Below are 15,966 nucleotides of genomic sequence, written 5' to 3'. Positions count from 1 at the left end.
GAGACAGGGATATATATCTCATCTGTTCACTGGGTATCTTTAAAGACAAAACAGTGCCTGGCAGCATTATTTACAATAGTCAAATTATGAAAGCAGCTCAAGTGCCCATCAAATGATGAAAAGATGAAGATGTGGGTTTTGTGTGTGTGTGTGTGTGTGTGTGTGTGTGTGTGTGTGTATGCAATGGAGTATTCAGCCATAAAAAAGAATGAAATCGTGCCATCTGCAAAGACATGAACAGAACTAGAGGGTAAAATGCTAAGCGAAATAAGCCAGACAGAGATTTCACTTGTGTGGATTTTAAGCTACATATGAGTAAACAAGCAAGCAAAGGGAGGAAAAAAGATGAGAGATGAAAGAAGAAACAGACTCTTGACTATGGAGAACACCAGATGGTTACCAGAGGAGAGGTGGATGGAGAGATGGGTGAGACAGGTGATGGGGATTAAGGAGTGCACTTGTGATGAGCATTGAGTGATGTATGGAATGGCTGAATCACTATACTGTACACCTGAAACTAATATAACACTGTATGTTAACTGGACTTAAAAACTTAATATAAAAAAAATTAAAGCGTTCACTCTACTATTCTTTAACCAGAAAATATCTATTATATAGTCCCTTTTGACTATATACTCTACATGTATTTGTCAATGGAGAAAGTAGTCAAAGTATGTAAAACGCTGCTGAAAAACCAAGTTAAATAAGGACCGAGAAAAGAAATAGGACTATCTCAAAGAGTAGAAGAGGTGAGGAAAAAGTGAAATTTTATGTAAACAGCCCTTTAAAGAAATTCTGTAATGAAAGGGAGCCAGAGATCAAACAGTAACTGGAGGTATATATGAATTCATGGGAGAGGTTTTATTGCAATTCTTTAATGGAAATATAAAGGCATCTTTGTCTGCCAATTTAACGATTCAGTGGGAAGAGAAACTTTCCATGAAACTGATAAAAAATAATAATAATAAAGTAGAAAAGGCTTTAAGAAGATAGAAAAAGATCAAAATTCAGAGTCAGATGAGGGAACATAATTTTATGATGATTGCTAGACTATCTTACATCTACTAAGTGTAAAACAAACTTTAAACTAGATCCTTCCCAGAAATCAAAATTTATGCATTAAAGTTGAAAAAAATATGAACAGCAAAAAAGAGGAAACGTACTTTGAAAGTCACAGTTGCCTTAGTACAATAAAATCCTATAGACACAATAGGATCTCTCAAAGTCTGTGCTTTTGGCTGATGCGCAGTTGATGTAGGATCATTCCCAAGGAAGTCTTCCTCACCATCATCATAACTCACAATTGCAGGCACAAACGACCAGGCCCACGATACCCATCCCTGTGGCTGTTCATCCTCTTGCTGCGAATACAGCTCTTGGCCTTTGTACTGAGCAGGATACTGCATATCTATTCTTGTTTCATCTTCAGCACCTAACAAAATACAGTCATTTTAAATAAATCAAGAGGATTTAACTAAAAGGAAAATAAGAAATGTAAATTCTATAAAAATGTTTCTCCCACATCCTTCTTTCCACATATAAATTACAAACAAGTTATACAATGGTTATTATTTGAAGCCAATAATACAGCATTACTACTTTGAAGTTGTTGTTTTGGGTTTTTTTTAAAGATTTTTTTTTTATTTACTTGACAGAGAAAGAAAGAGCACACACAAAGAACACAGGCAGGGGGAGCAGCACAGGGAGAGGGAAAAGCAGGCTCCCCACTAAGCAGGAAACCCGAAGTGGAGCTCAATCCCAGGACCCTGGCATCATGAGCTGAGCCAAAGGCAGACACTTAACTGACTGAGCCACCCAGGCACCCTACTACTTTCAAGTTTCTATATGTTGTACTATGCTAATCTCCTTTCATAGCCCACAATTAAAGTTGTAGGGCGTAGTTTATAATGTAATTCTAAATGTATTTGCTAAATACAAAGAATAAATTCATTCTTTAGCATTCCACTAATTAAAAACTTCCTCCCCAAAATAAGGCTAAAGTGCTGGAAAACCGAGTTTTGTCAGAAATATCCAAGAAAGTTATTTCCTGATGCACCCAATAAAGAAAATGTCAGGCACGCCTAGGTAAAATACACCCCCCCAAAAAAAAGAACTATCCCTAAAGATGAAAGTAAATATTATAATAGTATTATTATATGAAACTAAAAAAAATAGTTGATGATTCTTATTAGTAGGAACATAAATTAGTAACTTTCCTATTATACATATGAAAAAACTATAGCAAATTACTTTCACTTGGTTAGAAACTGGCAAAGTTCAGATTCCAACCACTCCAACTCATTCCACCTTCGTAAAGACAAACTGCATAAAAGTCTGTTAACATTATCCTAACAATACAAACAAAAAAAAGCTTATCACAGAATTTAGAAAAATAATTACTTTTTAGAAAATTCATGGTGAAAGCAGCCTCCAGCAGATTCAAGCATATCTACTCTTCAGTGATAAATCTATAATACATACACTCCATTATATATCATCTTCATTCAAAGCTGGATTTCTGGCTAGAAAAAGCTTCATAACTTTTTAAATCCATATGACAGGAGACTCTTGGAATATCCTAAATGTATAGTTTATGAAACACGGCCATTTACCTGAGTTCATCTGGGAAGGAAAAGACTTGGTAAGCAGTAACTAAAGAACCTAACATACAGTACTAAGAAACTTTAGCCATTTTACTTCAAAATAAATTATAAAAATCACAAATCCAAAAAATATTTTGTATAATCCTTGTATCTTGCTGTTTAACCATAAAGATTTTATCAGTTTCTACTGGGGAATAAATAAAGCCTGTTATCAACTGCCCCCAGTAAGACCTCAAATTGGACATCATCAATGATCATCTCGGTTCTAAAACAAGTTAGGCTACCTCCAGCCAGGGAAGCAGTGACCAAAGAGCTGGACTCTTGACCTCAGTTGTCTAAACCATTAAAACAGAAGAAGTTTCCACTGCTTGATCTTGAAACATCACTAAAAACTGGCCACTATAATTTATACTTAATATTAATTAAAAATTAGGAGGGATTTTGATGAAAGATGCTTCTGAAGTTTCAAATCTTTGCTAATTGCCTTGCAGAAAGAATGAATTAGAGCCTTGAAAAGAAAAAAGCATCTCTGTAATCTCTGGCTAGAATTGCCTAAAATATTCTTTCCCTTCAGAAAAGTGCATCTTAATCTGGGGCCCTTCGACAGAATTCAGGAACTTCATGAATTTCAATGGAATAATATATATTAAGGATTTTAAATGCAGCACCTTCACGAATGTAGGTAACAAATTGCAGTTGCATAGTTTAATTATAAATATAAGTAACAAATCACAGTTGCATCACCATCAACTGTAAAACCTACAAAAATCAGATCAAACATCAGTTGTGAAGCTATCTCAAAATATCAAAATATGTGTTCATTCATCTCTGAACAAGAAAGACCTGTTCAGAGAGAGCTCCTCATATCTGCAGAGGGCCTCACTCCAGGCCTCAGCTAAGTATTACTCAATTTCATGCAAGGAAACTACTGAGGCCACTAAAAGAACCACCAGGGAAAGCCAAGAAAACAACCCCCAAGAGTTACACAAAACTGGGACTAGTTTGTGATCTCAACAGAAAGAAAAAAAAAAAATCTTTAATCCATAGGCATCAAGAAAGTACTCAAAAGGCTGTCAGTAGTGAGACAAAACTGGCCTTAAGCTAATGGCAGCTCTGATCCCAACTAAAAAGTATTTAAAGCAAGACAAGTGAATTAAATTATTTCCAAGTAACAACTTTTTGCTATATACAAATATACCCAGCACCCAACAAGATAAAATTCACAACATCTGGCATCAAATTGAAAATTATCAGGCATGCGAAGAAGAAAATATACATAACACAGATAAGGAAAAAAGTCAATACAAAAAGATCTAGGAATGATACTGTTTAGCATTAGTAAACACAGACATTAAAACAGCTATATAAATAAAATGAGGTATTTAAGAAAGTATAAACAAGGAGGAATAAGACATTTTTTAACAATCCAAACAACTTCTAGAGATGAAAAATACAGTATCTGAGATGAAATATGAACTAGTTGTGATTAATAGATTAGATACAGAAGATTAGTGAACAAGAACAGAAACAGAAACTCTCAACAATCAAACAAAAAAGAAAAAGAACAAAAATGAACAAAAGCATCAGAAAGCTCTGCTGAACTTCAAGAAGCCTACTATACATGTAATTAGTCTCCAAAGGGAGAGAAGAACTGAAAATCAGTTCAAGAAATAATGCCCACAAACTGAGGGCTTCAGAGGGGAGGTGGGTGGGGGATTGGGATAGGCCGGTGATGGGTATTAAGGAGGGCACGTATTGCATGGAGTACTGGGTGTTATACGCAAACAATGAATCATGGAACACTACATCAAAAACTAATGATGTACGGTACGGTGACTAACATCACATAATAAAAAATTAAAAAAAAAAAAAACGCCCACGAATTTTCTAAATATATATGAAAACCACAAACACACAGACCTAAAAACCTTAATATATTCCAAACACAAGTAACATGAAGAAAGGATACCATGGCATATCAAAATCAAGATGCTTAAAACCTTCTGAGAAGGGGTTCACAGGCTTGACCAGAATGTCAAAGGACACCAGAATGTCCACAGTACCCACAATAAAAGGATCCCTGCTTTAGTCAGATGAGAAAACTAATTCCGACTACTTTGCAAGCAAATAGAGTTGCTTTCTCCCTTTTTTAACGTAGAAGAAAAACCTAGTCACTTCTTAGAGAACAGAACAAAACAGTTATAAAGGAAAAATTTGAAATCCACATTTAATCAGAAGTTAAAACTCTGCTTGAGACACCTATTAAAAAAGTGAATTAGTCGAGTCACAAGCCGGCAAAAAATATTCCCAAAACATGTATATGACAAAGGACTTGAATTCAGAATATATTGAAAAGTTATGAATCAGTAATGAAACTCAACAAACACTTGAAAATAAGCCAATATTGAATGTATGCTTCACAAAGGTAAATATATTAATGGTCAGTAACCACATGAAAAACTTCAAAATAGCTGCTCATCAATGAAATGCAAATTAAAACCACAATGAGATACCACAACGCATCCATCCGAATGGCAAAAAGTGAAAAAAGAAAGATAACGCCAAATGCTGACAAAGATGTGGAACTGGAACTGTCCTACAAGGTTGTGGGAATGTAAAACAGCACACTTGAACAACCTCTACATAAAATTCCATGGTTAGGCATCTACCCAACAGTAAGTACAGGACAGGTCTAAAAGAGACTTGTAGAAGAATGTCCAGGACAGCTTTATTTATAATAGCCAAAACTGGAAACAACACAGATATCCATCAACAGGAAAATGGCTAAAATAAACTATGGTATATTCATACAATGTATCCAGCAATAAAAAGGAAAGAACTACTGATATATGTGACAACAGATGAATCCCCAAAATATTATACCTTCAGGGAAGTGAAAATACTCTGTATAAAACCATAATGATGGACATATGTCATTATACATTTGGCAAAACTGATAAAAGGTCAAATACCAAGAATGAACCATAATGTAAACTATGGACCCTGGGTGACAATGATGTGTCAATGTAGTTGCATCACTTGTAATATACGTGTTATGTACTACACCCCAGACAGGGTGTAGATAATGGAGAAGGCGATGCATGCATTAGGGCAGGGAGTATATGGGAAATCTCTGTACCCACTGTTCAATTTTGCTGTGAAATGAAAACTGCTCAAAAAAAAATAAAGTTTAAAGTAAAAATAATTAAAAGTAAAAATATTATGCTTAAGAATCCTTTCAAAAGAGTTCATACTGTATGATTTGATTTATATGAAATTCTAGAATCAACTTTTTTTTTTAATTCAGAACAGTGTTTTCCTGAGTGGAAGTGGGGGATGATTAGAAAGGGGACAAGAGAAGTGAGAAGTTTTTGGAACTACTGATAAATCTGTATCTGTATCACACTTTGGGTGTTGTACATCACACAGGCATTTGCATTTTTCAAACCTTGAATAGTATACTTAAGATTTGTGCAATTCACTTTGTAAATTACACCCTCAAAAAGATAAAAAGAACCATTAATAAATACAGTCTCTAGCTAACAATATGCTACTGAAGCCTAGGGGTGAAATGTACTGATGTCCAACCTACTTTGAAAGCCATCAAAAACATTGGTTGAACTGATGAAGAGAGAAGTTAGATGAACAGCTATGTGATAAAGCAAATTTAAAACATTAAGTATAGACTCTAGATAATGTGTACATGGGTGTCCACTGGATAATACACTTCCTACTTTTCCACATATTTGACATTTGTCATAACAGCCAGTTGGGAAAAAATTCAGTACCTTCTGGTGCAAGGTTTTGTTCTAGGTTAGATATTATTCCTGTTTCAGGAGTTCATTGTCTAACAGGAATTCACTGTCCAGTGTGAAATAAAGGTGTATTTTATACCTACATATACTTATTAATGTTATTCCCTAAGCTTTTAAGGTGATAAGTTTTTCATAAGCTATAATTTAAACATAAAATTTCACCTTTGGAAGTGTACAATTCAGTGTTTTTAGTATAATCACAAAGCTGTGCAACCGTATCACTATCCAATTTTAGAACATTTTCATCACTCTAAAAAGAACACCTCTACCCATGAGCAGTCACTCCCCATTTCCTTCTGCCCCCAGGCCCTGGTTACTAATCTACTTTCTGCTTCTATGGAATTGGCTATTATGGACATTTCATATAAATGGAATCATACAACATGTTCCTTTCTGACTGGCTGCTTTCACTTAAGATATTTTCAAAGTTCATCATGTTTTAGCATGTATCAATTTTCCATTCTTTTGTAAGACTGAATAATAGTCTAGAGTATGGATATATCACAATTGTTAATTCATTCATCAGGTGATGGACATTCAGGTTGTTTCACTTTTTGGTTATCATGAATAATGCTGCCATTTTAACATTCATATGTGAGTTTTTATATGGACATGTTATCAATTCTTTTGCACATATACCCAGGAGCCGACTTGCTGGGTCATATGGTAATTCTATGTTCAATTTTTTAAGGAACTAGACTGTTTTCCAAAATAGCTATACCATTTTACATTCCCACAATCAATATAAAGGTTACAACTTCTCTACAATCTTGCCAACACTTGTCATTTTGTGTCTTTTGACTACAGTCATGCCAGTGGCCTTGAAGTGCTGTTTCACTGTGGTTTTAAGGGAAGAGAACAAATCTTTTTATCTCTGTGTTTTTCCACATTACCAATGTTCAATACATTCAACAGACTTTAGTAAAAGTATAATGAACTGAATAACTGAGGTTAACCCACTAGTACCCTTCAATGAAATATATACACCATTAATAATGCTCCAATTAATTAATTATCCTCCAATGAAGCACAGAGTTAATTAAGTATAACTACAGTTGTTAGATATAATTATATATAATAAGTATATCTAACTCCATTATAACTCTTGGTAAACCTTCTCAAGAAATTACGAATACCAAATTTATCAGGAAATGTTGATGTTGCATTACCTTAACTTTTATATAACATACATTCTGAACATTTATACCTATTAGAAATATTAAAGTTATTTTTAGAATGTAAAAAGAAAATCACAGTAATATCCAGCATGTAAAGGAAAAAAAAATCAAGCAGTGTCAAACAACCAAAATAAAATCATCCCATCATATTAGAACACTGCAAAATTCAATCTAATGTTTTATTTTTTAAAGTTTCACAATGGTGAAAACGCTATACAAACAATAGTTCAAAAATAAAGTTTTTGTTATATTTACCTGTAATGTTTCCTAACATATCTTTATTGTGACAGGTAGGATCTTCTGTTTCTCCATCTTTAAAATTGCCTATTTCCCCGTAGTAAAGAGCAATCCCAAGTTGCATTATACGGATAAACATAGGCAGTTGTTGATCTGTGATAGAAAGTTTCAAACTCTCTACTAAAGTATGAATCTGTATTTGAAAAAACAAACACATCAACAAAAGCATGTTCAAAGGAAGTACCTTTTAGCATAAATAAACAAATGTTAAAAGTCCTAAAATACAGAAAACCGTAAGAGAAAGTAATGTCCTAAACATTTCCAATATGTAAGCCAAAATAATTTACTCTAGTATCTTAGGAATTAAATTTGCTACAATGACCAACAACTTTAGATAGAACCTGGACTAAGCCAAATTATATAAGTACAAATAGAAATGATGATGAAAAGATACAGTCACACTAGACTTCTAGATAACTTTTCCAGAAATAAAGTTATGGAACCAAAATATCAACTCCATAGTATGAAGAATATGAGAGCACTACCCCCAAAATCAGAAAGATTTCTGTCACACCAAGAATAAAAGTTTTGTAATGTCATTTTAGTAAAACCTTAATCACCCTTTCCAGCTTTATTAACCAAAAAGAATACATACACATCCTAAAAGCCTAAGTGGGAAAATTACTAACATTACAACTACAGAAGTATGAATGTAATAAAATGTTGTCAAATATAGAAAACCAGGTAACATACATGTTCAGAAAAGTTCTCCAAACAAGTTTTAAGAGATTCAAATAGGACATAAAATTTGTAACATGAATCAGTTATAAGAAAGAAACAAGATTAATTACTAACAAATAGGATATAGCAGTCAAAGTTATCCTTATAGAAAGACAGACATTAATGGAATATAAACATAGTCTCAGTGTAATGTTCCCTGCTGTTATATAAACATGGAATAAAACCAATTAAGCCATAAAGTCAAGTCTCTTGGAAGGTTTGACTTCCAAGCCTCTTGGAAGGTATCTGAGGGTCTATGACACATGAAAAAGTAAAAATCATATTTTTAGGGTTAAAGGCACAAAAATTTGTATTTGAACGGGAAGTTGCAAAGGGCTATATTTAATTATGAGTACAAGTTTCTTAAAACTGACTTAAAAATCATACACTGAATAGACCATGAAAGCTAAGAAAAAGGTTGGTAGGAGAAGGGGAGAGTGTGCAGTGCGGGACTGCCACGCTCTTCTTAATTTGATATTCCTCTACCACATCCTTTTAAAATATTGTATGGTACCAATAGCACCAGTGAAAGGCCATCTTAGCTGAACCAGTAACAAACAAGAATAAACCCTTTATATACATATTTTATATATACATATAATATACACAAACATATACATTTAAATATATAAGATATTTTATATATGGTAGATAGATCAACATATCTTTAAAATCAGTAAGATTAATACCTAATAGAAAAATGGACAAAGATTCTCAATGGATTTTTCAAAGAACAAATGGCCAATGAACATATTTTTTTAAAAAATCTAACTTCACTAACAAATGTTAATTAAAATATATTTTAACAAGTTGTCAATTTTTTTTAACATGATCTTATTTATGGATAGGAATCCTCCTTAATGTTCATGAACATATACACTGGTTAAATTTTTCTGGAAACAATTTTGCAATACAGAACACAGGCCTTAAAAAAATTTAAGCCCATTAAGAAGAAATTTGAAATTACCAAAATCTTTCTGAAGGAATTAATCAGAAAGTGGTCAAAGATTAAGGTCAGACTTTCATTGCTCTAAAAAAAATTTTTTTTAAGTAAATTTTTAAAAATAGGGGAAATCTTACATAAGTTATGTACCCATATAATCTATATCTCAAATGACACAAACCTTAGGACATATTTGTCCCAACATATAGAAAATTATAAAAAGCCAACCCAAAATATAGATAAATTCAAAAACCACCTAAATACATGTGAGAGGCTTAAATGAATAATTACAGTATCCGGAATATTCTGGGAAATCCCATCTCTTTGGTCAATGAGGTTAAATATGTGCTTTTAATATATACTTCCTAGGACTAGGAGTTAGAAGAATGATAGGTCTAACTCAAAATGGCAAATCTTACACAACAATGGTATTAATAAAAAACTCAATTTTATTTCAGCTGAGCATAATGGTACCTCATATTTGTTACCAGAGTCAAAAACCCCATGTCAACAAACTTACTTAATATTAAGATGCTTTTTAGGATGATATAACATGGCTAATCAATTTTGAGAACACAAACTTATATCCCAACACTAAGTGTCCCTCAAATTCATTTATTTTTACTTTCCTCTAATACAGCCACATTTTAGAATGTATATTTTTACTAATGATCAATAAGTTTATTTTATACTATAAGGCATACACGCATCCATTACTTGCTTTCGAAAATGTATCTTGAATTTACCCTTTACGTTCCCCAATATTATTAGTAGGTTCAAAGTGAAAGAAGGAAAGTAAGCCCATTATCCTGAGACAGAGGCATCAATACCATTGAATTAATATTTTTCTACGCTTATCTTTGGCAAAAAAGCAAATTCAAAAGTAGAAGGAAAAAGTAACAGAATTTCAATAAATTGATGTGCCAAACTGTATACAATGGGGAGAGAAACAGAACACTGATGACTGAAGCACTACCAAAGAAAAACAGGTGGATTTCATGAATACACAGTAAAGCTACATAAAAGAGAAAGTGTTACATACTTTTTAAAAAGACAGTATTAAAAAATAAGTTATACATCCATGTACAACCAGGTACAGTAGTCAATACCCGTGTTCAGACTCAAGGACAGCTTTTCCATTATAGTACTTTAGTATTCAAAAGCATGAAATTCAACAATAAATATATTTCATAATATATATTTCATAATATATATTTCACATTAAAACTTAGTTATTAATAAGATCACAAGCTACTGTGTAAATTCTTCTTCAAAAACTGATATATGGATAGAGTTTTAGAAAACTGTTATAAAGGAAAGAACATAAGATTTACATTAAGAGACTAACTATACACATTGAAAATATATTCCACTATCTTGGGGAACAAGCTTTCACATTACCTAAAACATTCCTATATGCTAAGATTTTAATTACATTCTGAATCCATAGATCAAAAGCTAAAATTTCCTGAACCAATAAACTAAGATATTAGGTCAGCATATTAATCCTTAAAAAGTTATCTAAGAAAGACGGACAATAACTAGTGTTATCAGATCATGTTAAATAAATTATAAGGATTGAAATATACATTGATATTCAGTCCACTATGCATACAATTACACTTTTCATAGGATTTCCTCTATCCACATAAAAAGAAAAAACAAATAAACAGCTGGACAAACTATAAAGGAAACTAAGGTCACAGGGAGAAAAAAAAGTCCCCAAAATCTCTCTAGTAAAACACACAATGCAGAAGGTTTAATATATAACAAACAATATAACCTAAAATTATAAATAGAAATAAAACTCTTACAAAAACTAATGGTATATATTTTTATGAGGTTAATTTCTTCTTTAATAGCACCGCAAGAACCAATAAACAAAATGGGGACATGCAACTCAACCACTAGAAAAAGAAACACCTACTTTAATAACAGATGGCATCTTGGAATTCAGGTTATCATATGTGAAATGCAGACGAGTTCTGAAGGAACATTTATATAATAAAGGATCCTGGTAAAATTCTATTTTACCACTAGCATTTCGTTTATCAAGACAAACTGTACAGTCGGAAAAATTGATAACCTTTCTCAGCACCAGGTCAGTTGCTAAAAGAAAAAAAAAACATTTTAAGTAAAAAGGAAAATTAGAGAAAAAAGGCTACCATTTTTATTAGTACAAATAGTAAGATTAATGGAGCATTTGCTAAATGATGCCAGAATCTATGCAAAGAATTTCTCATTATTTAAATCCTCCAACAACCTTATGAAATAGGCACAAAAATCCCCATTCCAAGTATGAAGAATCAAAGAACAAAGAAATGAAATCGCTTGTCCCCAATTTGCTTGGTACCTAACTACAAATTTAAGACAAAACGTATGAAAAATTTTGCTACATTTTGCTATCTGCAATGAGATACCAAATAACTTAAATGTAATTCTTGAGAAACCACATTAAAAATAACATCCTGAGCAATAGTCATTCATTTAATATCTTACACTAAAAAACTCACAACTTCTCTAAACCTGTACTCTCCAGTATGGTAGCCACCAGCAATATGTGACTATTTAAATTTATATATAAGTTAAAATTATATAAAAATAAAATTTCAGTTTCTTGGTTACATTAGAGACATTTCAAGTCCTCAATAGCCACATGTGGCTAGCAGCTACAGTACTAGACTGTAAAAATATAAAACATTTCCATCATCACAGAAAATTCTAGTGGACATCACTGCTCTAAGCAATTGATGAAGAAATTACCACATCACCAATAACGGTATACAGTTTGTTTTCAAGGGAATAAAAATGAGACAACTGCTGGTAAGGCACCAAACTAGAAAATGAAACCTTTAGCAAATGAGAAGTTTTATTCCTAACTAATAAGCAATTCCTAGGTAAATAATAGGCCCAAATCTACTACAATTTACTCAGTATATAAATAAATGATTTAGTTACTGATACATTTCTTTGTGTACATTTATGTAATAACAATAGAACTAGAAATGAAAGAAGCCCTCTAGATACTTCCTTCCCTCTCTTTATGATAATAATTTACTAAGTGTTCGCTATCAGATAATACACTAAGTCTTTTCCCTCTGCTGTCTTTTAATATTTACATCCCTCTGTTTAAAAGATGTGAAAACTGAGTCACAGTAAGGGGAAATAGTTTAATGTTAGTTTATAAAGGACAGAGCGGTCAAACTCTGGCAACCTTACTTAAGAGTTCATGTTTTTATCTATTATGCTGTAAGAACATAAAGTGGTCTATATTTTGAGGGTATTCTAGAAAATTATTATTCACTGACAAAGGAAATTATTAAAGCTTTGAAAATATAACAACTACCTTTTAAAAACTTTTGAAATGAATTCTAGTTCTGGTACTTACTTTAGATAATGTGCTGCAATTTAATCTGTAAGATGGGGATAATAATTATGTCTACCCAACTCTGGAGCACTCTGGAAAATGATTTGGCATTATTTTGAAAATGTGAACATTTGCTATCCTCCTTGCTATCTAATAAACCCACTCCTAATTGTATGTCCTTAAGAAATGCTTACACATATGCATCAAAAGGTAATGTAAAAAGATTACTAAGAACACTGTTTGTAATAGCAAACATCAGGAAACATCCCAAATGCCCACCATCAGAACAATTAAGTTTTGGCAACTTAAACAGTAGAATATTATTTACAAGTAAAAATAAGTGATCTATAATTACATGCAACCAATATGGAAAAATATTAAAAGCATGACATTGATTGAAAACAAGAAACCTTTGAGGTTTTACTCAAACCTCAAATTCCCAACATAGAGCATACTATTTTTTACAAAGCTCAATAATCTATGTAATATATTATTTATGTATAATCCACATCTGATACTTTTTATTGAGGTAAAACTCACATAAGAAATTTAGGGGCACCTGGGTGGCTCAGTCAGTTGAGTATCTGCCTTCAATCAGGTCATGGATCCCAGGGTCCTGGGATCAAGCCCCACATCAGGCTCCCTGCTCTGCAGGGAGTCTGCTTCTCCATTTGTCCCTCTCCATGTTCGTTCTCTCCCTTTCTCTCTCTCTCACTCTCTCTCAAATAAAACTTTTAAAAAATTAATATAAAGGGTACAACAGAGTGGCATTTGGTATACTAACAATATTATGCATCCATCACCACAATCAATTTTAAAACTTCTTCAACACATTAGAAAAGAAACTCTGTACCCTTGAGTTATCATCCCTCCAATCCCCTCATTGCCTTTCCTACTCCCCAATCCTAAAACAGTCCTAATCTACTTTCTGTCTATATAGATTTGGCTATTCTGTGCAGTTCATGGAAGTGGAATCCTACAATATACAACTTCTCTGTCTCTCTTTTTTCACTTAGAATGTCTTCAAGGTTCATCCACATTGTAGCATATATCATTACTTCATTCCCTTTTATAGCAAAAGTCTTTTTAAGCAATTAAATGATAAAATTTAATACAGCAGTTAACTCTAGGAGGAAGGGGATGAGATAGGGAAAAACACATTGGTGGGGGAAAACTGTGTATGTTCTAGATTCTTAGGGGAGAGGTGCTCATTATACTGTTTTACAACTTGTTTTACAAATATGTGACCTAAATACTTGTAAATATCAAATGTTGCATTAAAAATAAATGGGAAATTACAGTAACTATCACAGAAGGTTAAGATTAAAACCAGATAATATAAAAAAGCATAGCACCAGGCCCAGCAGTTAACAAGAACCCAACAAGTGAAAGATACTATTTTTGCTGTTTTTATCAACACCCTCATCATGAACTTTCATGTGGTATGATACCTGATTTTCTTACATACATTAGCACATTGGTAATAATGATAATTCACATTTTACAAATGACTCACCCAAGGTTATATTAAGTTAGTGGTGGAAGGAAAACTCAAACCAAGATGACCTAACTCCCAACCCAAGACTCTAATTCACTATAATTTCCCAAAGTAATATTTGCATTATTTGTATATTAAAACTATAAATGAAATTTCTTCTTATAAAATGTCAACACATTCATTCAATCCTGCATTATCCAGTTCTGCTTGTTTTCCATTTTCCTTAATGTTTCCTTGTGGCCTTTGTTTGGAATACTTTTCCCACAGAGGATGAGAGGGAGGCATTAACAATGTCTCAGAAACAATGCTTGGGACTTTGCATATGCACTGATTAATGCTTCACAACAAAACTGTGAGATCACAATTACTCTTCATTTTAAAATGTAATGACTAAGGGCACCTGGGCAGGCTCAGTCAGTAGAGCATATGACTCTTAATCTCAGGGTCAGGAGTTCGAGCCCCACACTGGGTGTGGAGCCTACTTAAAAAAAAAAAAAAAAAAAGGAAAGACTGAAGCTTGAAGAACACACAAAAACGAGACTGTATCAAATTCTGCTAGTTCCTAGTTGTATGCCTAAACTAGGCAAGTAACCTTGAGACTAAATTTCCTTTTGCTTTCCTTTAAGTAGGACTTAAGATAAGTGAATATATAAGTAAAAGAATGAGAAAAGATATCACTTTATGGAGTTATGAGAATTTGAGGGAAAAAATGTAAATTTTAACAGCTCATTTTCTGAGCACTATGTACAAGACACTTTTATAAGTGCTTTCAGTGCATTAATGTATTTAATAAAGTAACTCTATAAGGAAGCTCCTATTTTTACCCCCATTTTGCAAATGAAGAAACTAAGAAATTGTCAAGTAACTCACCTAAGGTCATAGCTCTACTAAATGGGACAGCCAGGATCCAAACTCAGGTTGTCTAACTTTAGTGCCAACACTGGTTAACAAACAGATACCCTGGCAAGTCACAGATAAAAGATGCTCACAATAGTCTCCTCACTATATTTTCTTTTCTTTTCTTTTCTTTTTTTTTTAAGATTTTATTTAGTTAACAGAGAAAGCACAAGCAGGGGGAGCAGGAGAGGAGAAGCATGCTCCCCGCTGAGCAAGGAGCCCAATGAGGGGGTTCGATCCAAGCACCCTGGGATCATGACCTGAGCCAAAGGCAGACGCTTAACCGAATGAGCCACCCAGGCACACCTCCACACTATATTTTCAAAAAATGTCCACTCCTTACTCTATCAGAATATTTAATCAACAAATATTATGATTTATTAATACCTCTTCTGACAAAAGTAGTATCTCTTTCACAGCTGTATTTTCAATGCTTAGCAGTGTATACCACGTAAAACATAATAAAATAGTAATAAATGGTAGTTATTAAAATTATATTACTTAATAGTTCTTTTAATATAAGCAGAAGGAGATTACAGCATGTGAAAGTCAAAAGAGGCTTTAGGATTATCCAGAAGTCCAAAAAATGCTCTGGAATATACAAACCTAAAACATAAAATCAGTCAGATACATTGTTTTGCCACTACC

The 15,966-nt window shown here is 32.9% G+C and overlaps 1 protein-coding gene across 1 annotated transcript in view; it reads right to left on the bottom strand.

Moving 5' to 3' along the window:
* VPS13B (vacuolar protein sorting 13 homolog B) overlaps positions 1–15,966 on the bottom strand; it is a 759,954-nt gene that overhangs the window by 654,797 nt on the left and 89,191 nt on the right. The window contains exons 6-8 of the mRNA XM_040625596.1: positions 11,484–11,665; positions 7,852–8,026; positions 1,164–1,432 (exon numbers count right to left, since the gene is read on the bottom strand). Coding sequence (XP_040481530.1) covers positions 1,164–1,432; positions 7,852–8,026; positions 11,484–11,665 — 626 coding nt within the window. The remainder of the gene's footprint in view (positions 1–1,163; positions 1,433–7,851; positions 8,027–11,483; positions 11,666–15,966) is intronic.

Source organism: Ursus maritimus, unplaced genomic scaffold, assembly GCF_017311325.1.
Source record: "Ursus maritimus isolate PB19 unplaced genomic scaffold, ASM1731132v1 scaffold_9, whole genome shotgun sequence".
Taxonomy (NCBI): Eukaryota; Metazoa; Chordata; class Mammalia; order Carnivora; family Ursidae; genus Ursus; species Ursus maritimus.
Note: the sequence above shows the minus strand (reverse complement) of the source record. Positions and strands in the feature narration are given on the sequence as shown.